We start from the raw sequence: 25,497 nt of genomic DNA, 5'->3' as shown, positions 1-25,497 counted from the left end.
CCCCCCGGCCCCGCTCCGGGCAGCGCGGCCGCCGCGATGAAGCCGTGCGAGGAGGAGGAGGAGGAAGGGCGGGCGGCGGCGGCGGGCGGCGGCGGGGACCCCTGGAAGGAGTGCGTGGAGGTGGCGGTGCAGCTGGCGCGGCGCGCCGGGCAGGTGAGAGCCGCGCCGCCCGCTGCCCCGGGCCGGGCTGGCCCGCGGCCGGAGCAGCCTTCTCCCGGTGTGAGGAAGCGCCGTGCGGGCGCTCGGCTGGTGCGCAGAGCTGGGGACGGGGAAGGAGGGCGGAGGGGCTCGGCACCCCCTCGGCCGCGGGAGGGATGGCGGCGGCGGGGCCCCATCCCGGGGGGCCCAGACCTTGGGGGAACCCCAGATCTGGGGGGGCTCCGTCCCGCGGGGCCACTTCCCTCGAGGCCCCAGCCCGGGGCAGGGGCCGCCCAGCCCTCGGGGGTACTTCCCTCGGGGACCGCATCCCCTCGGGGGGCCCCTTCCCTGGGGGGGACCTTCCCTCGGAGGCCCCATCCCTCGGGCACACCCTTTGAGGGCTGTATCCTTCGGGGCCAGTGTTTGTTTTCCAGCAGCATGTGCGGAGAAAAATAACCGTGTCAAGGAGGTTTTCTGTCGTTAGACCTGGCAGTCTTCATTCACTTGCTAGGGACAAATAGCTGTGTGGCGAAGGTCTGTAGTAGCTTATTTCAGATCTGTGTTTTGACACAGCAGATTAGTCATCTCAGGAGACATTCTGATCCCACTCTGTGCAGCAGCAAAACTTCCACCAGGTGTAACAGAGCCAAGAAGTGGGATCAGCCGGTTGATTGACTGAGAAACTGGTTAAAACACAAACCTCAGCAATGTATATTTCTCTCATGCTTCCATTCTGCTCTATTTTGAGGCGCACATTGTACCTCTACGCTGTGATTTAAGAAACCTCCTTTTCTATCCTGAGTCTAAGACCCATAACTTTTCCTTAGTGAGTGTTATTAAACATGTTTTCTCCTTAGTAAAAAATAACTACACAGATGAACAGAATGCCAGAGGAGAGGAGACTTGTTTTAATAATACAGGGACTAAATGGATAATCCAAATCAGGATGACAGGTCATGCTCTCACAGACTCTCAAAACAGGAGTTTCTCTGGCATAGTCATTCTGCCAGCCATTTCACAAGAGAGACTCATGACTTGCTCAAACCTCCACACCTTATTTCTCAGAATACCAATTTGTAAAGACAGCTTTGAGCTTCCTCAATCATTTCACTTGCTCAGAAAATCACAGCTGAGCACCTTTTCCTGGAAGAAGTAAACATTTCGTAAAACTAATCCTTGAATCTGAAACCAGAGTTTGCAATTGCTACCCTGCAAATGGCAGGAATAACTAATTCCTTGGCAGGCCAAATTTAAACCAGCCAAAGATGTTGTTTAACCAAGACTTTGGAAACTGGGTATTTTTTTTTTCCAATTATTTTGTCATGCTGAGGAATCTTTTTTGTTACAAAAGGCATTGGAGATACTTCTGGAAGATAAGGTGCAGGTATGGCTCTATCTTTTATTTAAGCGTCCATCTGCTTCCAGCTGCCAAAAGAAACTAGAGCTAAGGACACAAAGTGCATGTAACATGCGTTTGGTAGGACTGGATTTTTGTTGAAAATTGACTGATAAAAATGGGGGTTATTTTGATCACCAAAAGCAGTCAATTCCACTAGTCAAGTTCATTTTTTCTTCTGCTTCTCTTCCCACCCCTCAGACTTTTCCACCTTCACTTCCATTCCCAGAAATCTGCTTGCACTCTCTGTCTTCCCAGATCCAACTCCAGTCTCCATGCCTGTGTGAAACTTTGCCACTTCAGCCTTTCTCTTAAGGTGCTCCATTTCTCAGCTCTGTGGCAGATTAGGAAGGGTTAGAATCATTAGAAACTGTCTACAAGACATGTACTTCCAGATTTTGGATTTCTAGGAAAAGTTAACCAGTAATACAGTTTTCTGGTCTCCCCTTTTGGCTTACACAACTGCTTGATTTGTATTGCCTCATGTTTCATGGCTACAGGTAAAATACATCTTCTTTCCACCAGATAGGTTTCTATACTCTGGAATAGTTTCTTCTAAACTTAAAAGCCCAATAAAGAAGTGATGCTTGAATATGTGTCAAAAGTGTTGTTGCTGGAGTAACCTCTATTACTGGGTTAAAATAATTGCTTCTCTTGCCCATCCTGTTGTTTAGTTCTTGACACTTTTATGAAATATTGCAGGCTCTCATTTAATATATATATATATGGCTGTTTCATAACGAGAATGGTCATGGTTTTGTAACATCTGTAATTGACCTGCTTTAAAATTCACCCTATAAAGCCACAAATAACTGCACATTTTCAAACTTCTCTTCTGGTTACTTCTGTGAGTAAGCTGCTTTCTCTGCTCATGAGAGTACACCCATAGGTTTGATAGGACTTTTTGCTCAAGAAAAGCAGGCGTGACCAGTCTGTGCATCTTTGATGCTGCTAAGAGCACTGAGTAATATCTGCACAGTTCTCTCCTGCTGCAGAATTGGAAAAGCTTCACCAAAATGAGCAAATATACATCTAGGTATAAATAAGAGTGAGAAATTGACACAAGGGCATAGTATGCTGAAGTCCAAACTTCTTTTTTTCTTTTTCTGGCAAATAATTTTATGAGGCATAAGAGACCTAGCAGAATACCACTAAAAAGGAAAAAAGAAAAAAAAAAAAAAGAAAAAAAAAAGAAAAAAATTTCCACTGTATTCTCAAAAGCCAAGATTTTTTTCCCTGATGTTTGATCCCAAGGGAAATTTTTAGGCTATTTTCTATGTAACATGGACAGATGTTTTAACAAATCCGATTGGAATTTCCTGAATTATTTGCAGGTACTCATGCTTTTAATCTAGATGTTTGATTTTATCACTGGGCAAGTATTACAGGACAGTATTGCAAGCAAGAAAATCCATCTTGGATCTCCCAGAAGTGTATGGTCAGTGCAAGCAGTATGATGAAATGAAATATCTGACATGAGCACACTACTTTAGGTGGCTCTCCTGGCAGGTACTGGGGGAAAAGGCATCTCTCTCTTCTTCACTCTGCTTTGTTGGGATAAATTTCACAAAGGCATTAAAAAAGGAAGAGTGCAGGACTGACTGCACTGAGCTCCAGTGTCTCCATTTCCCCTGCTCCATGGGAAATGAAGGAGGGAGCAGGGACAGCCTGGGTCTTGCTCTGTGATGTGGTCTCCATGTAATGATGTAAATGCCCCTTGCTTTGCATAACTCCCCAAATGCTCCCAAGCAGGGTATTAGGATAAGATCTGCATTAGAGGGGCAGCATGGCCTAAGAGTGTTAAATGGCTCTGCTCTAAATAACCATGCTCCCAAAAATCAATTGCTTAGAAATTGCTGAAAAAACTCTGTAATCTAGGGACAAGCCCTAGTACAGGAATAAAGTCTAGTAAAATGCATTTACAGCCAAATTACAGCATTTTGATTGCCAGTTTCATTGTACAGTGGGGATAAGGTGCAATCAGCTGTTTCCATTTCATCATCCTGTTGTTCCTTTGGTTTCTGCTTGCCTGCTGCCTGTAACCTAGAGTGAGACTTTTATGGAACCCCATGTCCATCTGGAAAGACCAGGCAATTGCAGCAGGTATCCACAAACCTTATTGTAAGACTTCTGCAAGGAGAGGACTTGAGTGATGCCCTTGAAGTTTTCTGAGGCAGCTGGCTCTAACATTCCTTTGTAGGCAGTGACTTTTTGGGATTTTTCGACATAAATTGAGTTCTACACTACTCTGAGCTGTTTGATCATTTTTCCAAAGAATAAGCTTTTCATGAATAATGCAGGAAACGTGATCCTTGTATGGGGCTACTCTGGCTTGAGTTGCACACCTGTACAAGCTGGAGCAAATGCATAGGGATCCCTTTTGTAAGTGGCAGAGAATTGGCAAGATCAGAACTGTCCATCCTGTGTGTTGTGGGTGAACCTGCACAGCTGTGGTTCCCATTTGTGGCTGGTGACCTCAGCCCAGCATCATGACTTCTCACCTCCAAAGTGGCTGGAGCCTTGTGCTGCCCACCAGACAGGGTTCAAGTTAAAAATGGTCATGAGCAACTGAGTAAAGGATCAGAAATGAGGAAGTATTATATTTGAAGCTGGGATGTGCAAAGGGTTGTACTCAAACCAGAGAGGTCAAATGCCAGAGCATGGAATGAAATCAGCAGATTGCAGAGCACATCTGCAGGAGAGAGGTTTCATCTCTGCTTTTTCTTTTCCAGCAAGGCTCAGGTATGATGTCACTGCACTGCTGGGCAGTGGCACTGATTTAAATGGCTGCAAAAATCTCTAGCTACTGTGCATTAAAACTGAATAGAAGTCAAGAGCATGGCATTGCTGAGAAGAAATTAAAATCTTCTTTGTCAAAAGGAGGGCATTCCTCATCTATTTCACTATGTGGAGTTCCAAGCAGTAAAGACAATAGGGAAGTAAAGAAGAGCAAATAAAAGAAAAGGTATCAGCGTAGCAATTTTTTTTTAGAATACACAGCTGAGGGTGGTTGGATTTTGCTTTGGGCTGAAGAGGAGCCCAAGGGCCTCGCTGGAATTACACTCCCATTCTTCTATCATAAATCCTTCAAGACAACCACGCAGGGCATTGAGAGGAATAAAAAGATTAAGTGTGATTAATATTGTGATATACAGTAATGAACTTTAGCAAGACCTCAAACTGAAAAGTACTACCTACCCTCACAAGCTCAGTAAATAGGCACAACTGATGTTTTGTAGCTCACAAAGCAGAAGCATTAGTGCAGATCCCTTCTACACTAAGGCAATAGTCAGCATATCCATAACTTGTCAGAACAATTAGCACACTTTTCAAATATAGTGTTTTATATTACAAAAACCAAGAGCTGAGATGACATTTGGGAGTTCCTGGCTCCCTTTCCCATACATAATGCAGCAGAACTGTTTTGTTTGGTCATTGAGTATTTCTCAATGGTTTTAAAATACTTTGATCAATGGAAATTAAGTTAAGCAATTGAAATATATAAATTTTAGATGGGACTTGGAATATTGATGTTGTTGCTGCTGGGTTTTAACACCATCATTCTAAACAAATAAGTGGTGCCTAACTTTTCCTTTGTTTTGTGGTGGTTTCTTTTCAAATAATTTATAGTTTTCACTGATTTAAAATACGCAATTTCCTTTTGCATCCTGTCCCTTTATTTTTTAATGAAGAAGTGGGGAAAAAAAAAAAAAAAGAAAGAAAATGGGAAAAATGGGGAAAAGCTTTTATTAAGTGTTTTTCCGTATGTGCATTTGTACTTGAGTTTGTAACAGTAATACCCTGGAGATTCAGATAAAGACATTTCCAGAAGAGAGTCCAGGTTTAAATTACTGGTTTCATATCTAGGGAAAGCTTCAAATTTTGTTCTTGTTAAATATATGGCAATTATTTGGGAACCAGAGGGTGGTCAGCATTTAAAGTTCCAAAAACCCACCCCCCACCCCCACCCCCCCCTAAAAATTGTGTCTTTGTTGGCAAAATGGAAACCCATTACTTTTGCCTTATTGCATATCTTTTAAAGTAAGAGACCAGTGGGGTATTGGCCCTGTAAATAAATAATTTTTTAAAAAAAATTAAAATAAAAATAAAGAAGAATGTCAAAAAAGGGCTTTCCTTGAAAAATGCCTGACCCATGAGGCTTTTTCTTGTCTTGTATATACTTCTGGTAATTTTCTAAATCATTATGACTGTCATCATCCTTTTTATTCCTTTAGTTGCCTCCCTTAATCAATCCTTTCCCAAACTGTCAAGAGTGTTTTTTGCAGACTGATTTAAAATGCCATGTTCCCAAAGAATACTCATTAGCTCAGAAGGATTTTTGTCAAAAGATTAGAACAGCCTCTGGTAGAATTAGGCCTACAGCTGTTTTTCAGGATTAGCTGTATTTTTTTCAGTGAAGATATTATTTTAGTATGCACAGGCTGAATGCCCAACAAATCTGATTTATGAACTTCTGTTTCAGATTATTAGGAAAGCTCTAACAGAGGAAAAACAAGTGTCCACAAAGACATCTGCAGCAGATCTCGTGACAGAAACTGATCATTTTGTGGAAAATTTAATTATTTCTGTTCTGAAAGAGAAGTTTCCCTCCCACAGGTGAGTGCCTATAGAAACTATCAATGACCTTTTCTTGTCCTTTACATGCTGCATATCTGACTGGTATTTAAAGGGAACTTTAAAATAAAAGGGAACTGTGTATCTTTCTTATGTCTCTGTATCTTTCTTATATATTACCCTATTGCTGTTGGACACTTTTCATAGGACTCCTATTTTTAAAAAAGTACCATTTCCTTATACTTAGTATACTTTGTATTTTCTATGTTTCTTGATATATGTATTTAATAGAAATGTTTCCCCTGTAGGGACATCATGGATGAAGGTTTCATGTGGATCTCCATGATGTTCAGAATACTGGTCTGTTGCCTACTGTATAAGAATTATGTTAAGGCTGTCTATAAAAATATAGCAGAAATATATGCTAGAAAAGGTCCCACCCTGCAGACCTTTCCTGTTGTCATCACATATGCATTTGCCAGATCAGCAGAGATAAAAGTGTATTTAATGACATTTACCTTGTGTTCTGTAGTGAGAAGACCAGTGAGAAGCAGGGCTGTTTGTCATCATCACTGTTATTTGATGCCTAGTCATAAATAGGCTATAAATTACTACATGGGGTGCAAACCCAAGGTTTTAAAAGTAGATCAGGTTGTCGATTCCTCTTGAAATATTGTGGTCATCTAGAAAATAACAACTCAGCTCATGCACAGATTAGAGAGAGGGTTTGTATTAGTTGCCAGGTTTGGTTTGAGGCAGAGACTGCCATTGATTTCTACATTTGATTTCAGTGGATAAAATTCATTTTCCTGCAGAGCCAGTGCAAGGCCTGTGTATCCCTTAAATAGTGTCTGCCTCCCTTCTAGCTGTGGGCATCTCTGATGGGCATGAGCCTTGCATTCTAGCACAGTGCAGAAATTAACAAAGAGGAAAATCTGAAGGGCTCAACTACTAATCTGGTTATCCACGATGCTGCTGGGCAAAAAAAACACCATAAGAAGGAGCAGAAAGCGTATTTTATACTACATATGTCTTTCTAAATACGTGCTGTATGTGATGGCATATTGAAGCAGTACTGTGCAGCATAATGTGTGGTTCTTGGCTGCAATTCTCAAGAGAGTGCCAGGCTTTACAAGCCTATTATTTGTGTAATATTCCTTCTACTATTGCTGGCTGTGCTCTTCTGTCATCTGCACTCTTATGTTAGTTTTTTGGTTTTTTTTTTCCTTGAGCAATCTGGCAGAGAACATGAAACCTACACATTTCCCATAAAATGCAAATCACCAGACACACTGAAGTTACTCAGAATGGGAACAAAAGTTGTAAGGTCAATATAGGCCTAGGAACTGAAAAATCCCAGATTTTATGAACTCCATAGAGTTAACTTCCAACTTTTTTAAGTAAATGAAAGAACTGCCATTTCTTCAAGACAATATTATTTTATTGATAGTGGTTGTTGGGTTTGCTTAGAGTTTGTTCAAATAATTAATGCATTTAGATTAAACAATAAATTAAATCTAAATTTAGCTAGACTAGATTAAACACGTGCAGTGAGAAGTCTACAATAACAGTCAGGGGTTAAATTAAAGCACAATGAAGATATTAAAAGATCATTTATATTGTATTCAGTTTTTCTCCTAACCTGGCTGTTGAAAGCAGCACTAAAGATTTCTGTTATTTCTTTTTCTTCTAAATCATCTTGATTCTTATGTCCTCTGAATCAAAAATGGACTTCAGGTCTTAGAAAAATTAAAAGGGATCTTAATAGGATCTGCCACTTGCACTAAAGCACTTATGAGTCTTAAGATACTGGAAATGTATTCAGAAGTAAAAAGAAATACTAGGAAAAGCCATTCAAAATTCTGCCCCATGTTTCTTTTTTCTTCTCTCTTCTTGGTTAAGTGATATGTATTGTCTTCATTCACACTTCACTTAAGTTTTAATCTTTGCTCACTTTTTAGTACATTGATGTGCCCCCAGTGAGTCTTTTCTAGAGGATATTTTTTCAGATAGATCCAAAAGTTATGTGTAGGCACAGCCAGACTACCAGGGGCTGCTGGTTGCTAAAGGCTATACCAACATTTACCCTTGCTATTATTACACAAGCTCTCATCTTTTGTATTCCTTGTGGCCCTAATTCTGTAGACATTAAAATCAGGACACAGGAGTTTAGGAGGCTGGCATCCAACTCTTGCTTCTCATCATTCTGTTCTTGGATCCCCATGTGGGGATAAGTGAGGGATAGCCTCAGATTGAGTCTCCTGCCTTCAACTGGATATCATTCCTGCTGCAGATTATGGTATGTTACAGCTTCTCTGCTGTTCTTGCAATGAATTTCAGAGTGGCACCATGGCATGAACAGATGTGATCTAAGGCTTGGCTAAAATTACTAGACTCATTTTCAGTGGGAGTAAACTGTAATCCAGATTTGAGCAGAGGTCAGCAGAGCTGGCAGGCTGGCATATTAAATTAACTATTTTAATGAGGTGGTTACCCCTCCCACTTCTCAAGCTGTTCCTAGAATTTATTCCAGTACTTCACACTGTTTTGCTTGCTTAGTTTACAGGTTTTTACAGGACACAGAGCAAGACATCTGAGATGACCTTCAGGATTCTCACATTTCCCAGTATTGTATAGCAGCAAGGGGAGGAGGTGGGGCAGGGGTTTACCCATTAGCCCAGATTTCATAAAATGTGAGCTTGATTTGTTCTAGATCCATTTTGGGAAAATTGCTCTTGAGCATGAAGATTTATCAGTGGCACTGCTGTGCCCCAGCTCCAGGTTAACATTTCTGAGCTCAGGGACTGCAGCATCACACCCCCACTGTGAGGGAAAGGCGAGGGACTGGCTCAGGATGCTTGAGGGCAAATCATCTTACACAGAAATACTCCTGTCTTTAATGAGGTTCTCATTTCACCTTTCTTTGACTGGCCAGGCAGCAGCTATAGTTCAAGCTCCAGCTGGGGGAGCTGGCAGAGGGTTGAAGGAGAGGTATCATTTATGTGGAATATGGATAATCTGAGGTGGGAGGTAAGGTGCTCCACCTACAAGAAGATGGATCTCCTCTGCACCCAGCAGCACAGATGTGGTTGGGTTTGGATGGTGATTTGTGAAGCCAAAAATCAAGTGATACAGCACCAAGACAAGATAATGGAATATTTAGAGCAAGAAGCCTGCAAAGTATTATGTTAAACTGAGAGTTTCAAACACTTGTTCAAGTCTTTCTCATTTCTCAGTTGTGCACTAGCACTTTGCCCTTCAGCTGTTTCCTTTGATGGAGATGAATATAGTAACAAAGTCTTCCTAATTCGTTGTTTGTACCAGCTGGGAGTTTATAATGCCATCAAAATTGTCTGTTTCTACTCTAGGTTGAGGTAGAGTAGCATTTGGAAAATTCAAAAAGTCTCCTCCTATGCTGTCTGCAGAACATTTTAAACTCATGGCTTCAAGTGGTATCTGGAATCGTGAGGTACCGGTGGAATACACCAAGTAAAATAGCTGCTACTCTAGTCCTAGGGAAGGACTCTTTTGCAAAAGGCATTTTCTCTTTCTCTTATTTTTTTTTCTCTTTGTGTCTTTGAGAGAAGCTTTTTTTGTCTTCAAGCATTTGCAGAAACTCTGAATACTACTACCAGCTGTTCAAATGTGAAACCACCAGCAAGATTCAGTACTAGGAGTTGGACTCTACTCCTTCTGTACATATAGGGCTTCATGAAAATCTGTGAGAGTAGCACCTGCACATGTCTTACAGAAAGAGACCTTGGGCAGTTTATGGGAAAGCAGGGATAATTAAGGTCGACAGGAAATGTGCCAGAACTGGATGTTCGTTTCCCAGGGAAAAAAAGGAGAAAAAAAACCCCCAAAAAACTATTAAAAGAAACTGGGACAGAACAACAGAAGAGAAGATGATCTCAGATTTCGTTTTGTGCCTTGTGCATCCAAACAACAAACAAAAATTAATTTGTTGATTTTTTTTTCTGGATCATGGGAAAAAGAACGTCCAGCTTTGTAAACCTTTTAATTTCCTGAGTCGGATTACTGTAAAAAAATACAAATAGGAGCAAGATTGTGGATTTTCTAAGGGTGTATTTTTTAATTCTGACTGAATTTGACTGCAGAAGAGAAGCAGGTAGAGTTTGCAGTTTATATTACTTACTGCAAGAGACAGACTTAACCCATAAAATTATATTCTGCATAAAATAATTTTCTCCTTGAGTTCCAGGGATGCCAGTTCAGATCCATTTCTGCATTCATTTTCATGGCTTCCTTAATGGTATATCAGGGAAGTGTACATAAATAGACTTGGTTTTTTTCTATGTAAAATAGTATGCTGTAGATTCGAGAACTCTCCCTCAAAGTCTCTATGAAAAGTTACCAATTCCTGAATTTAAAAAGCAGTATGTGTGCTAACATTTATACAAGAAGGTTTTATGGAGAGAGAGAGGGAGAAGTTCTCTTTTAAAAACCAGAATGATGAGGTTGTGCTTTCCAAGTCACGTATCTAAGCTAATGTTCTGGGATACTTGTTCCACCCTTGCACCAAATGCAGGTTTATTGCAGAAGAATCCACTGCTGCAGGTTCAAAGTGTGTCCTCACCGACAGTCCCACCTGGATTATTGACCCTGTTGATGGAACGTGCAACTTTGTGCACAGGTAAGCGGCCTGGGAGACACATCAAAACCCAAAATGTAGCTTCTCACAGGGCCTCCCTTCCTCCTGAAGGCGCTTTTCCCTGGTGGGTTTGCTCCTTTGACTCATTAACAGGAGCCATCATCCCTTTATCTCGGTACCCGGCGTGGTGTGTGTGTGGGGGAGCCGTGTTAGTGCCGGTCTCTGCGGCTGAGCCGGGGTTAGTGCGGGCTGCCCGGCGGCTCCGGGCCCTGGGCTCCCTCATGGCCCCGGGCTCCCTCCTGGCCCTGGGCTCCCTCCTGGCCCTGGGCTCTCTCCCGGCCCTGGGCTCCCTCATGGCCCCGGGCTCCCTCATGGCCCTGGGCTCCCTCATGGCCCTGGGCTCCCTCATGGCCCCGGGCTCTCTCCTGGCCCTGGGCTCCCTCATGGCCCCGGGCTCCCTCATGGCCCTGGGCTCCCTCATGGCCCCGGGCTCCCTCATGGCCCCGGGCTCTCTCCTGGCCCTGGGCTCCCTCATGGCCCTGGGCTCCCTCATGGCCCTGGGCTCCCGACTCCTGGCCCCGGGCTCCCTCATGGCCCTGGGCTCCCTCATGGCCCCGGGCTCTCTCCTGGCCCTGGGCTCCCTCATGGCCCCGGGCTCCCTCATGGCCCCGGGCTCCCTCCTGGCCCTGGGCTCCCTCATGGCCCTGGGCTCTCTCCTGGCCCTGGGCTCCCTCCCGGCTCACGGCCCTGGGCTCCCTCATGGCCCCGGGCTCCCTCATGGCCCTGGGCTCCCGACTCCTGGCCCCGGGCTCCCTCATGGCCCCGGGCTTCCTCATGGCCCTGGGCTCCCGGCCCCCGCCCTGGTCTCCCAGCTCCCAGCCCCGGGCTCCCTCATGGCCCTGGGCTCCCTCATGGCCCTGGGCTCCCTCATGGCCCCGGGCTTCCTCATGGCCCCGGGCTCCCTCATGGCCCCGGGCTCCCAGCTCCCGGCCCCGGGCTCCCCCCGGCCGCGGAACAAGGCTGTGCTGTCAGGGCGCCTGGCCCCGCGCCTCCGCGCCTCCGGCGGCGTTTACACATTCCTTCTAGGAGTGCTGGGGGCTCCCCTTCAGGCACAGCGCTGCCTTCTTCCTGGGGCGTGTAGAGCAGCTGGAAACTGAGCTGTACAGAGATTCCGCTGTTCATTCCTAAAGTACCCCCGCAAAACCAAATCTAGGGCTCAGTGCTGCAACCATTAAGACTTTTAATTCACTACTCAAGTGTTAGGAGTTGTAAACTAATGGCTATTCAAAATATTTCTACTTAGAAGCCCTGCCTTATAGTTAACAGCTTAAAATAACTACAATTTTCCTAAAAAAAAAAAAAAATTCCTTGACTTTTGTTCCAGTTACACAGAGATCCAGGGGAGATGGGGGGTGTCACATGGTGATGTTTCATGCAATTAAGTGAAATTTCCTGGCAGTACTGTCTGGACTTTCAAAGGGCTTTTCAAAATGGGTTTTTAAGAAACGAATTTATTTCATTGTTTGAAATGTAATAGTTATACAGTAGTCAGAAGGACCAAATTAAATCCATGATCATCACTTTCAAAGAGGAGAGCATAGAGGAGCTGGTTTCTTTTTATGTTGGTGTCAGCAGCAAGGTATCTCCATCTACTTAATTGTTATCTCAGATGCATAGCTTGAACAAAGTGTGCTCTTAAAAGCAATGACTTGTTATAACATTAGTGGTTTTATACTGGATAATTCAATTACACTAAAGCAAAAACAGCTCTAAAATATACTACATGTTCAGTAGAAAAATTGTGATGTCTTCATGAGTTTATTTCTTGCCTTCTCCAATATTAACTTATATTTCAAAAGGAATTGACAAAGTTAGAGAGGCCGACAAAGGAGGCATAGTATAATGTCAAGTGCATTTTGACAAGCAAACTCAGAGAGCTCCATGTGGGGTTTTGTTGCCCAAGAGGGTTGATAAGGAGTAAGTTGAGAGATTTTTCATCTGTACTACTTCATTTCTTATTTTTCACAGATTTCCAACAGTGGCAGTGAGCATTGGATTTGCTGTTAACAAAGAGGTATGAAGTATGTTCTTTAAGATGGGCACCTGAGAGTTGGCTAGAAGTCTCAAAACCATGTGGGAACTTTAAGAGAACTTTAAATTAAAAAGAAAAAAAAACCCAAAACTTAAAAAAAGTCACTACTCAGGTTTTCCTATGCTTTTAAAAGCATCTGATCATACTCTACTCATCTAAAATCATAGTCCTGCAAAATTTGCTTATGCAAACTGGCAATTAAAACAGAATTCTGCGAATTATTTTAAGTATTATAAAACTTATTTGGAGAAAAAGGAAGTACTGGTGTGAGCAAGGTTTAGTTAGACAAAGCCATAATAAGTTCAATTTGGTGCTGCCTCTTCATAATTTAAACATGTATCCCGATGTTCCTGTGTTATTATTGCCTCTTTCCTGCTAGTAGTATCTGTGAAAGTGAACTCCTGCTATGAGTCAATGTAGAACTGATTTTATGAAGAGTGCAAAATTGTGGGCTTAGTTTATTCAATCTGCACTTGTATTTTTCTTAATGTAGTAAATTAGCTATATTTAGCTATATTAGCTATATTTACTTTACTTTACTCTCTCAATGAGAGCTTGATTGTGGTGAGGGTAGGAAGGTACCTAGCCTTCCAATGTGCCAGTTTGAATTTCCTAGCTATACTCATTTGTCCTAGTGCCTTTTCTCCAGATGTTGCTGATTTACAATTTGATATATATCTATGAAATAACTAGTTACTCAAATTGCCAATGAATGTGCCTCTTTCAGTCTAATTCCACAACCTTAAATATATGTACAGCTTTAAGCAAAGCCAGCAAGAATTCTGTAGTTTTCACTAGTTTTCAGATGTGCTAGTACCTCCTACTGAATTAAACAGAATAATGTTGTGTACTTCTCTGGTTAGACTTTTCAAACATGGAAACTGCAGAGAAACACTTCCATGCTTTTCTGAAATTTATTCATTGCCAAAGGTCCTTTTGAACATTACATTTTATTACCAGACAGCTTTCTCTAATATTTATGTTTTCTAGAACACCATCATGATTTTGATGCTGCATATTTTGGGTTTTGTAAACTAAACAAAGCTGAAACAAAAGTAAAGAACGATGTTAAATCTCCCTCAGTCAAACAAATAGGATAAGCAGAAAAAAAGAGCAAACTGAAAAAGAGCCAAAGTACACACAAGGGAACTGGCCTGATTATAAGCCTTGAAGAAATTCCTGCAGATGTCTTTGGGGAAGAGTCTTTTAATAGTGCGTTGCTCAAAAAAACCCCCTTGGTTTAGATGGGACCTCAGGGTAAGGAGCCAGGACAGTCTATTCCCTTTGAATTGTCCCAGATGAACACCAAGTGCAGCAGGAAAAGACTTGAAGTCTAAAACATTTGAGATGTTAAATTTAGTTGACCTTGTGGCCAACTTCTGACACCTCAGGCAAGTCACTTAATTTTGTGTAGCCCTAAATTAAATAATGTTAATACTACTGATCTAGGAGCGGTTTTCAGAGCTGACCCCTGAAGTTTGTAAAGTGCTTTAAAGTCTTTTGGTGAAGCCTACTAAAGTAATAGAAATTTTAAATACCAAGGGTCTAATTCTGAGCCTCTTTTCATTGGTAAACAGAATCTCCCACAAAATTTCCAGTGTTGCACATTCTTAAGCTTTCATTGAGGGTATTTCTGTGCAAACTCCCTCTCTTGGAGTCTTGTGACTTCAAGAGATCCTCACGAAAGGATTTTGCAGAGAAAGATTTGATTAAGTGACTGGAGTGTACTGCTCAGATTGAAAAGGCAGGCAAATTCAATGTACCACGAGAGCTGAGGTGCCTACAAAAGCGTCTGCTGTTAATAAAGATGTGCCATGACTCCTGAGTTTGGATGCCTGACTGATCCTGGGGCTGCAAATCTCTGTGGTCCAGCCAAGGTCAGTGGGATTGCTTCAAGGAGTAACTGCTCACCAGGGAAAGCAAAGCATTCAGAGTCTTGTCTCAGAGGCCTTGCATATTTTCAGTAAAGACCTTTCAATTGCATTTGAAAACAACTCAGTGTTTAATCCAGTCTAATGTGAAGAGAAACAAACCGCGAGTAGAAATTGAGAGGATCAGGAACACATTGCATTAACTTCTCTCTATAAACTGAATTTTATATGACCTATATCTCAATATCACAGTAATAGTAAAATTATTCCAGTTTTTTAGCATCAGTGTAATCTTTATTATGTGTACCAATTAAAATATTGCTGATCTTTTTGCCATTAGTAGTTGTTTATATTTATGATGAGTAATTTGAGTTGCATTCATTTCTTTCCTTTTCAAAATCTTAAAGCTTGAATTTGGTGTAATTTACCACTGCACTGAAGAACGATTATACACTGGTAGAAGAGGTCAAGGGGCATTTTGTAATGACAAAAGGCTTCAGGTATCAAAAGAGACAGGTTGGTCTAGATTTTGTTAGAACTCTAAAAGGAATATATTAATTTTGTTTCAGAGTTGTTGCAAATCATCATTAGGATAATGAACATCATTATCCTGATGGAAAGTATTTCACCTGCATGATAATTTTGTTGTTTTGTGTTTGTTTTTTTCCTGAAAAATCACTTTCCTCCTTTTCTTTTAAAAATATACATCTGAATATGAACTATTTAAATAATCCTAAATAACTTCGCTTCACAACCGTTGTTTAAAATAAGGAAGAATGTGTAGATTCACCAGTTTCATTCCAGCTGAGCACTGGCATAACTTTTTATAAGCAAGATGCAATGGGAATGGTGAATTGAATTCAGAGTACTATTGTGGCTGCTACTCACTTCTTTTCTGATGAACTTTTATGTCACAGAGTGTCTGATGTCTGTAGGCAGATGTGCTAACAGTGAATTAAAGGGTGCATGCTTCATTAGGGGTTCTTTAACAGCTTGCTCTGGTGTGTGAGGTATGTTTCGATGTACAAATAGCCAGCAACATTTTGCCAACACTTCAATGGGATTCTTTTATCAATAAACCAAGTCATAGATCTGTCTGTTTACCTAATGATTATAGAAAACAATAATTTGGTGTTATTTAGAGAAGTTTTCTCTTAGTTAATCAAAATGAAGAGGAGAGCATAGCACTCAGTTTTAAGTGGAAGCAGACATGTGCCAGAAATGTGCACCACTGTACGCATGAGATGGTAAAAACTTCACCCCAAAGACAGATTTAATGAGCTCAAAACACAGTAAATTCAAGCCATTTGACATACAGATTTCTTTAGATTCTGAAATTAGATTCTTCTTTAGATTAGAAATTAGAAAATTAGAAATCTTTAGAATTCTTTAGATTTTGAAATCAAAATTTCACCCGAAATTTGGGAAGTTTGCCTATTCATTTAAGTTAATAGTGATCTGGGGTCTGCATATTTGGAGAGACGGATTTTAAAGTCATTGTAAATCTTAAATCCCTAAGATTTTAATTGCTGATCATACATCACATTTTTATCAGTGCTCAAATATCTCAAATTCCAAAAAAGCCCATACTGGCAGAGACTTTTAGGAAGACCTAGGGGTGCTGCTCCCAGTTGGTCTGCATGAACAACTGTGGAAATGGCCTCACGTGCTTTTGCAGTCAGAGAGAGTTGTGGTTTCCAGCTGAGCAATGAACAATTTTGGCACATGTCACTTCTGTCTTCCTTTCTCTAGACACCCAGTCTATGTGGGTGTCTAGAACATAGCAAGGGAAGTAGACCTTCTGCCCTTCCAAATGCTTTGAAACTTTCTTTTGTTTTGAGATACATCATTTTGTGGTGGGAAATTTTCACCAGTGAAGCTGGATCTGCTTTAATCTCACTTCTCCTGATGTTATAAGTGTTTTAAATCACAATTGCTCTGTAAGGGCTGTGCCTTCGGTGAAATAAACCAACCCTGGAAGAGAGATTTGTGTTTCCCTCTACCTGCCACTGGAACTGAAGTGGCCATGATGTGTTTGAGATTTAAGCTGTCATGTCACTCACTGCCATTTGTTTTCAGGAAATGTGATTATTGTATGACATTGATCTACACTTATACATTCATTGTTCAGATTTAATCATCTGAAATCACAGCCCAGGCAAACACTGTTCTTTGTCAACACCAAATTTTGTAGTGGTTTGGTATGCGAGTCCACAGTTATGATACACTTAAACGAAGGATCCACCTTCCCTGTTATCTTGAGGATACTTTCTTCTCATGCTTAGATTCATGTCAGGCCTTACATGTGCTAATACTGTAAATGTATTTTCCTTTTTTAATCCTCTGTGGTCAACAGAACTGATCTTTTCCATATAAATTTATCCATATCACTGTTAAATCTTTTCTACCAAGCCTGCCTTTGTATTTTTTTGCCTCTGTCAGAATAAGGAATATTCAGTAAATTTTATCTCATATCCTGAATTCCTGAAATGTCATAGTGTCTTGTGATCAGTCAGCTCCCTTTTCTAAGCAGAGACCTCCCTCTTAGTTGTCTTAGTCTGTTCATCCCATTTCCAGCTGTAGCCTTGAGGAAAATTGAAGAGATCTGTCTGTGCCTAAGAAATATTCTTAATAACTCAAAAGAATAACTGTCTCAGTTACAACCTAACCATAACTGGTGTGAATGCTTCATGCATTTCAGCAATGAGATGGGCATTAAATGTTCTCTGATTATAAATGGATCTGTTACGCAAAATAACAGCTTTCACAATCTAGAATTTCTGGTAGCGGCTAAACAACAAATACCCTACAGCATGCCTGAATTGGTGTTTTTCTGGTTTAATGCAGTAATTTAAGAAGCGGCAGTTGAATCTACATTCCTACAGTTAATATTTGTGACACCCTGTAACTTGTAATCTAATTACATACCTTTTACTCACCAACCCTTTTACCACATTGCTTGAATCCGTAAGGTTCATCTGCAATAATAAATTCTTTGGTAGCCTGCTTAATTAAATGGTGCCTCACTCCAGCCTAATTTGCTTTTGAGAACCTCCTTGCTCCTTGTGCAGAGAACTTTTAGCTTATGCAGGTAGCTGTAAGAATCAGGTAGAGGTTGCCTACCTGAATAATTGCCTCACCTTTAGTCCAGGGTAAGAGGTGACACCTGGCACTGGGCACAGCCCAGTCAGTGAGTTTTCAACCACTAAACCTTTGAGTTTTGTCATCCCTTTAACACCTCTGAGTTCAGCTGGCACAGCAGGAGCAGGGACACTTGGCATTTGATCAAGCATCTCCACCTACATTGGCATGCGCTTGTTATAGCCTGCCAGTATTCAGATCTCACATGAGGACTGCTTCAACACCTTTCAAGCCACTGTGAGTCTCTCCTTTGACTGTACACAAGGCTGGTATCTCCATCTGCTCTAGGACAGCATTGCCCTTGCTGAACACAGGACAAATAGAACATTCACAGATTATTATGATGAAAAGTACTGCCGTAATTTGTCATAAGGGGGGAGGTTTCAGTCATAAGATGTCTTCAGTCTTTGATTATTACTAGGTGACAAGAAATTTAGGGAGAAACTTTTATTTCCTCTTTCTGGTTCCCAAATGTTTATAATTGATTAACAAATTACATTAAAATTCCCTATTCAAGAACCATCCTGTTAACATCATTAGTAGTTACTAAATTACTAGATTATTTTTTGTTGACTGCTAGTATTAGTGAATTTACCAAAAGGTGATTGGTCAATGAAATAAAACAATGTGTGGAAAGAGAAGGAGTGTAAGAATGCATTCTTGGTGTTAATCCTCCTGTTACGGGGAGTTTTTTAAGTGTGTTTAGAACAGACCATTTGATAGGATAAACCTAGTCTTGCTTGAATTTCTATGCCAAGTTGTCACTTTATGAAAAAGTCTGGGGTAGAAAAAGGGATGTGAAAATTATTTCTGTGCGAAAAGTCCATTAGTGTTTAATTTAAAAACAAATTTATGGAGCCTACCTGGAAGATGTTAAATTAATGGAAACATCTCTCTACCATTGCAGATATCTCGAAGGCCTTAATTTTAACAGAAATTGGTCCAAAACGTGACCCTGCAACTTTGAAATTGTTCCTTGGTAACATTGAGAGATTGCTCAAGGCCCATGCACACGGGTAAGATATTTTACGGTGTATGTCTCACATTTGTGACCAAAAAGTCATTTAAAAAGTAATGATAATTAAAAAAAAAAAAAACAGAATCAAATGTGTTGTACACATAGGTTGAAGTCAAAAGCACTTTCTTCTTTGTGTTGCTGTGGGGTGTAGGGTCCGTGTCATTGGGAGCTCGACGCTGGCTCTGTGCCACTTGGCGTCCGGCGCTGCAGACGCCTATTACCAGTTTGGGTTGCACTGCTGGGACCTGGCAGCAGCCACTGTCATCATCAGAGAGGCAGGTGGCACTGTGATAGACACTTCAGGTGAGCAAAATGCCCTTGCTTTTCTATTGACTGTTGGGGGAATGAGTGAGTGGCTGCCTCCAGGCAGCTTGTGTCACCTCAGTCCAGTGCTGCCCCTGTGCGTCTCCCTCATTTCTAGCAATATCTTGTAGGAAGGTCTGTACTCTCCACTTGGCTCAGGCCGGCTATTCGGAACACAGTGATGTAATTCCAGCATGGGGTTTCATCACATCAAAGGTCTTCTGAGTCAAACTGTATTTCTATGACTTGGAGTAAATTCCCCTTAAAGCCTCATATTTACAGTAAGGAACCAGCCCAGGAGATTGGCAGGTGTGCTCAGGTTCCAACTGGATTTCAACAGAGACATCTCCCGAGAAAGGAGGACTCTCAGGTACCAGTCTGGACATGCATGACTAGAAGCTACTCAGAGGGAGTAAAGGGCAGCACAGTCTCCAGATTATTACTTAATTCATTTAGCTGTTACACATCCCAGAGTAATGGTTTGCTGGTGACCAGTACCTGGATACTGTGGAAAGATCTGGTGAATTAAGAAGGGTATTGCTGAATGGATTAATTTCTGTCCCGTTGCTAGAAGAGGGGAATATTGCATTTATTGTTGGCTACTTAACAAATCTAGGCATTCACTGCTCCTCTTGCATACCTTGGCGCTGTATCTAGAATTTTATAAAATGATTTCTTGCTGGAGGTTTCCATGTAGGAGTTGTTGAATTAGGTTGTCCTTCCCACCCCAAAAGAGGCATGTGTTTCTGTGTTTCTGACCCTATCTAATTTCAGCATGGCTTATATTTAGGACACTTTTGGTTAATCCTCTTGCCCTCAGGGGGACCTCTGGATCTTATGTCCTGCCGAGTGATTGCTGCAGGCACGAGGGAGATGGCCATGTTCATAGCTCAGGAAATACAAACTATTCACTACCGACGGGACGACGAGAATTAAATCCTCACTGTGTGGAGCTTGCCCTCCAGAACCATGTAACGTTGGCAAGATGGCTGTCTCGGAAGGGTACGTGATTTCAGCAGGATGATTTCCGTGGAGATTTTCTGTGTCAAATATTTTTTATGAATTTATTACCATGTGGGAAGGCATAAGGAGATTTTTAGACCTCTAAGGATCGTGTTTCCTTTTTAATATGTATCTCTTTCAGCAGTATCTTTTTTATAAGATAGAATATTTTACTTGTAGCAAATTAGTCTCAAAATTAAGTTGTAATTTCATATCTGTGGGGCTGATATTTAGTCTTTTGTAACACGCAGCTAAAAAATGGAACTTTATTTTTACAGATGCAGATCTCAGGTAAATGAGCTTTAGGACTGTAGTAAAGGAGGAGTAGTTGAGATGTGTGCCTATAATAATACCCTTGTTCCACGATACTTAAGAATGCAATAAAAATGGCATTGTTGTTTCCTGACGACGTCATAGCTCTGTATCCATATATGTACATGTCTGTGTGTCTGTGTGTGTGTATATATGTGTATATGTACACCTATACGTGTCCTTGCGTGTATACACACACACCCCCAGGGGTGTATGTGCATATATATGGATATCCTGGATGTTTACAGCAACTTAGAGAATGCATAGAGAGAAGAAAGCTAATATTGGAAGCTATTTTCAGGTAATGTTTTTTTTAGGTTACTTAGGTGATTCCAGTCGGGGCTACCCAAATGGCAAATAGCAGAGCTGACCATGGGAAATGTTTAATTGTTTTACAAACTGCCCAGATGGTTTTGTTTCCCTTCGTCTCTTTGCATGGGCATAAATCCTACTATCCTGTAGGCCTCTGTAAGATACTCAAACCTGTAAACAATTACTACCATAGAGTACTTATAGTTAAAACCAGGAATATTGAACTCAAGCTGAGTTATTCACAGTATTAACTATGTCACACAGCAGTAGGAGGCCAGCAGAATAGAGCACAGTGTCAAAGAGCTGTTGATTTTAGAGAAACTTCAAGCAGAACAGCAGGATTTGGCCTCTTACAGACAAGTTATTAAAAATATGCACATAAGATATGCTTGCAAAACATTGTAAGTCACATGCCCTTCTTGCACGATGTTGTAATCACACTTATTGATCAGAAAAGCCTGTAAAATCAGGTACATAGATTTCCTAAATACAGAGTTGTTCTCTATCCCTGTATCTAGTCGAGAATTTCTATTTAGATTGTTTTATATCATGAGCACAGGGAAAACACAAGTGTGTTGAGAAAAGCAGTTGATATTAAATCACCTCTATTTTTTTGTCAAAAATTTAATTAAAAGGTATCTCTTTTTTGCAAGAGTGAAAATTGAATAAAGGAATGAGCGAAGAGTTGTTTAAAAATCTTAACTTTTTTAGTACACTGCATGTGTAGACTTTTAAAACATGTTCAAATATCTGCTTAGAAGATACAAACTAAATATTTTTTAAAAATAACCTTGTATGTGTTTCTTGCAATGAAAAATGTTTTTCACTGAATATAACATGAAGTTCTGTGTGATTTCTTGATTTTTTTTTCACGAGAAATACAAAATATTGACTGTTTGAGAAATATCTAAATCCAAATAAGCTTTTAAAGGCTGATGGTTCTTATCAGAAAATCAACACTTTCCATCACAGTGATCAACATTTTGTCACTGCTCCCTTTTTCCCCCTGCATCTCTTTGTACCCCTGTTTGGAAAAGGAGATTGTAAGCCCTCTGGGGCAGGGACTACAGTAGTTTGGCTCTGTTTTTTCACAGTGCTAATAGGATGAGATTCTGGTCCACAACTAGGCACTGAGGTGCTATAATAATACAAATAATAAATACTAATAGGCTCACTTGTCTCTTGTTCACTCTCCCCCCGCTTCCCAAGCACAGAGATCAGAGTGACACATGTGGGGTTTGGTGGCACTGCTCTGATTCCAGGGTGCTTAGCCCTGGCAGCCGTGGGAGCAGCTGGGGCTTTACTCGGGCTTGTGCCGTGCCTGTAAGCCCTGGAAGGAGGCTTATGCTGGCAGGGAATCAAGTGTGGTGGAAGCTCAGCCCCACTTCATCCGCTCCCCCTGCTCACCCCGTCCCCCCCACTGCATGTGTGAGCTGAGCTGCTCCATGGCTCTGCGAGGTTTCCCAGCAGCTCAGCTCATTGTACAAAGAAAGTCTCTGACCCAGTTAGGGCTGGTGTGCCCTGGCGCTCCCAGAGCTCGGCAGAGCAGGGAAATCTGTGCAGCCACTTCAGTGGCACAGGCCAGTGGTTTGCAAAGCTGGGAGCCAAGCAAGGCAGGAAGGGGGAAGTGCAGAAACCCAGTCCCGAGTTCTCATTTGTGCCCAGGATGCAGTTTGGAATTTTATTTGGACTGTAGCCCAAGTATGTTAAACTGGCCGTGTGTGTGGGGAGCAACAATCCTGTCTCCCCCACCTCCTCTGCTGCCTGTGTGCCAGGACAAACATTTCTGAACCCTTCCAGGGGACCAGATGAGTGGAGTGATCTGCCTGCAAAGTACCCCAGTAAACAACAAAGGGATTCTTTTCAAGGCACACCGTTTTCCCAAGCCAGTTCCGTCCCTGGCCACCATGAGCGGCTGACTTCAGGCACCAAAGGGGGTAGCAGGGGGCAAGCAGGACAACTCCCTTCACAGATGGTGTCAAAGCATCCCAGTTCAGAGTTTGCATCGAAATGCAGCCTTAAAGCTATTTGACTGCAAAAACTGTGCTGGAGTTTGTCCTCTCTTCCTTACTGCTTGGTAGCCAAGTGAAACTTTGCTCAGCACGTGCCCAGCAGCTCATCTTGTGACTGCAAGCATTCATAGTGCAGCACATTAGCCAAAAACTTAAATCCCCCAAAATGCTCAAACATGTGGACTCTTTTTCCTGCCAGCTGTCATAAAATGCTTCAACTGTTTTCCAATGCATATATTATGGAGTACATAGTGTATCCAGGACAGATGAAGATTTTCTCCCTGAACACCAGCATGACAAAGATGCCTGTGCTCTGAAAAGCGAGTGCTTCCTCTGTAAGAAAATGGTGCTCAGCTTCCTGGAGCTATTCCAGTTCATGTCTGCATCCCTCACCAGCTCACTGGTGGAGAACAACCTCCAGTCTGCTGGTCTGGTGTCGAGGGGTGCTTTCTGGTAAAATAAAGGCTGAAAAAAAAAAAATCCCTGCAAACTCCAGAGAAATGACCAGTGGCTGATTCCTCTGCAGCGTGTGTCTTGTTAAGCTTGTCAGATTTTGCAGAACAAGTCACAACATGTTTCAGGTGTGCTGAAGGACTGATATTTTCCTCTTGTTCATATTAATTATTCTCCTAGTATTAAAGAAATTATGCATGTATTGAAGCACTTACCTGGGGGCCCACAGGCAACATTCTCCATGCTTCATCTAGAATTTGGCTCCTGTTGATTTGATTAAAGGAATAAAAGTATCACTTACCAGTAGCCATTCTGGTGTCAGAATTGGAGCTACACTCTTCTCTCAGCAGAGTTGGATCTATTCATTGTCTGCTCAGGAGATGTGCAAAGGGGATCTCTGAATAATGAAATAAGACTTAAGCCACTATATCAAATTAACACAGACCACACCTTTTTCCTGGTACCTTCCTAGAGCTACCAGGACTGTTTAAATTATTTTTTTTCCTTTATGCTAATAGGGGAGCTGTGTACCAAAATGTGCTCTGCTTCAGGACTGTATTGCCAAGACTGAAAACATAGAGAAGTCAAAATTATTGTTCCTCCAGCAGTTGCCATTTTACAGCATGTCAAAGTTAAGTCTTTCATAAAACATCTCCCCAACATTAAGGAGTGCAACAAATCATTCACCAGCAGTGGAGGGAAGGAATTTCCATTTTCTTTTAATCCATCCACCAGGCATGACAATGGCACTATAGGATGCTGTATTTAATATGCATGCTGTGTGCACATAGCAGAAGAACTAATTCTATTCCAAAGAGGAATAACTGCTGACACTAATTCTGGATTTCTGTGGGGTTTGCTCCTGAAATTTTAATTTTAAAATGCATTACAATGGTGGGTTTGTAGTCTGTCCTTTTCATTTCATTATATTTGTACAGTGAATTTTAAATTAAAATGGACAAAAAGTGTGACCTTTCTCATCACAGAATAGGAAGGTGAGTGGTTCACAACATGAAGAATCTGAATTCTGTATCTCAGCATACTGAATCTTACTATTTCAATGACCAAAAAAAAAAAATCATATGCAATTTCCCTTGAGTACAGTTATGAAGTCTGTGTATATCAATGAAGGTACCACAGTGCAGCCTGGTAATAATGCAGCCAGAGAGACCCACTTCATACAGGTGGTGTGGGGATTGGTCAGTGATCAGAAGGCTCTTTAATTGCAGTCACTTCTATGCAATTACTGAAATCCATTATATCATACTGAATACTTCAGTACATACACTCATAAAGAGTATTTATACATTTATCATCCTCTGCACCCTTTATGCACACTGCTACTTCATGCTCCCTACTGCACTATCCTTCTTCAGTTACCTAATGGCTTTTAGTTTTACTAAAAGCTAGTACTTTTTTAGTGGATGCTCAGGGTTTTTATAATAGAGCCATTAAAACTCTTGTTTTCCAATTCACTGAAACAAACTGATTCAAAATTGAGGTCTGAGTCTTCCTGCCAACACTTACCAGGATGAATTGATTAAAACACTTACCGGGATGAATTGATTAAATCAGTGGAATTGTACCTGTTTTCAGTAGAAATAAAATAGCCAACATTTTCTCATCTGGTCATGGGGAGGGAAAACCTTCTTTCATTCAACAATGCCTGGTTTGCAACGTGGAACATTAATCAGCTCCAAACAGGAGTGTTTTTCTCCTCCAAGCACTTACTATCAAAATCAGTGCTAATGGATATGTAACAATACAATTTGGAAAAAAATACTATTCATATTCTTCATACAGTCTTAAATTTCAATATTCATTTAATGCTGGGAAAATAGTATTTTATTTATACATATATGGATAATAGATTATTGATACAGATATTGATATATAGATGATATAGATATGATAGATAAAAATTGAGTCTGGAATAGGTTTTTATATACAAATTATTAATACAAAGGCCCACAAAAATCATCTTAAAATTTCTCAGTGTTTGTGTCTCCAGCCACCTGTCACAATCAAATTCAAAGTGTTCATCTGTGGAAAGAAAAACATATATTCAGAGATGTTTTCTAAGATAAAAGATTTGCAGACACATTCTTGACACAGAAAGATTATGTTAGGTATTAAAGAGGTCAGTAGGGTAGGGATAAACTTTATCACATTAAGCTGAAAACCTCTTAAAGTGTGAAAGGTCTGTGTCCTTTAGCAGTGCTTTTCTCTTAGCCAAAAATACACAGTGACGGTATCTGAA

The 25,497-nt window shown here is 41.2% G+C and overlaps 1 protein-coding gene across 1 annotated transcript; it reads left to right on the top strand.

Annotated features, from left to right (window-relative positions):
• Positions 1-21,946, top strand: IMPA2 (inositol monophosphatase 2). The gene is made up of 8 exons (XM_066328872.1): positions 1-153; positions 6,018-6,151; positions 10,659-10,763; positions 12,750-12,795; positions 15,092-15,200; positions 18,733-18,841; positions 18,995-19,146; positions 19,967-21,946. Exons 1-8 carry the CDS (start codon positions 37-39, stop codon positions 20,080-20,082), a joined length of 888 nt encoding a protein of 295 aa, XP_066184969.1. The 5' UTR covers positions 1-36; the 3' UTR covers positions 20,083-21,946.
• The last annotated feature ends 3,551 nt before the right edge of the window (positions 21,947-25,497 follow it).

This window comes from Sylvia atricapilla, chromosome 1 (genome assembly GCF_009819655.1).
Source record: "Sylvia atricapilla isolate bSylAtr1 chromosome 1, bSylAtr1.pri, whole genome shotgun sequence".
Lineage (NCBI taxonomy): Eukaryota > Metazoa > Chordata > Aves > Passeriformes > Sylviidae > Sylvia > Sylvia atricapilla.
Note: the sequence above shows the minus strand (reverse complement) of the source record. Positions and strands in the feature narration are given on the sequence as shown.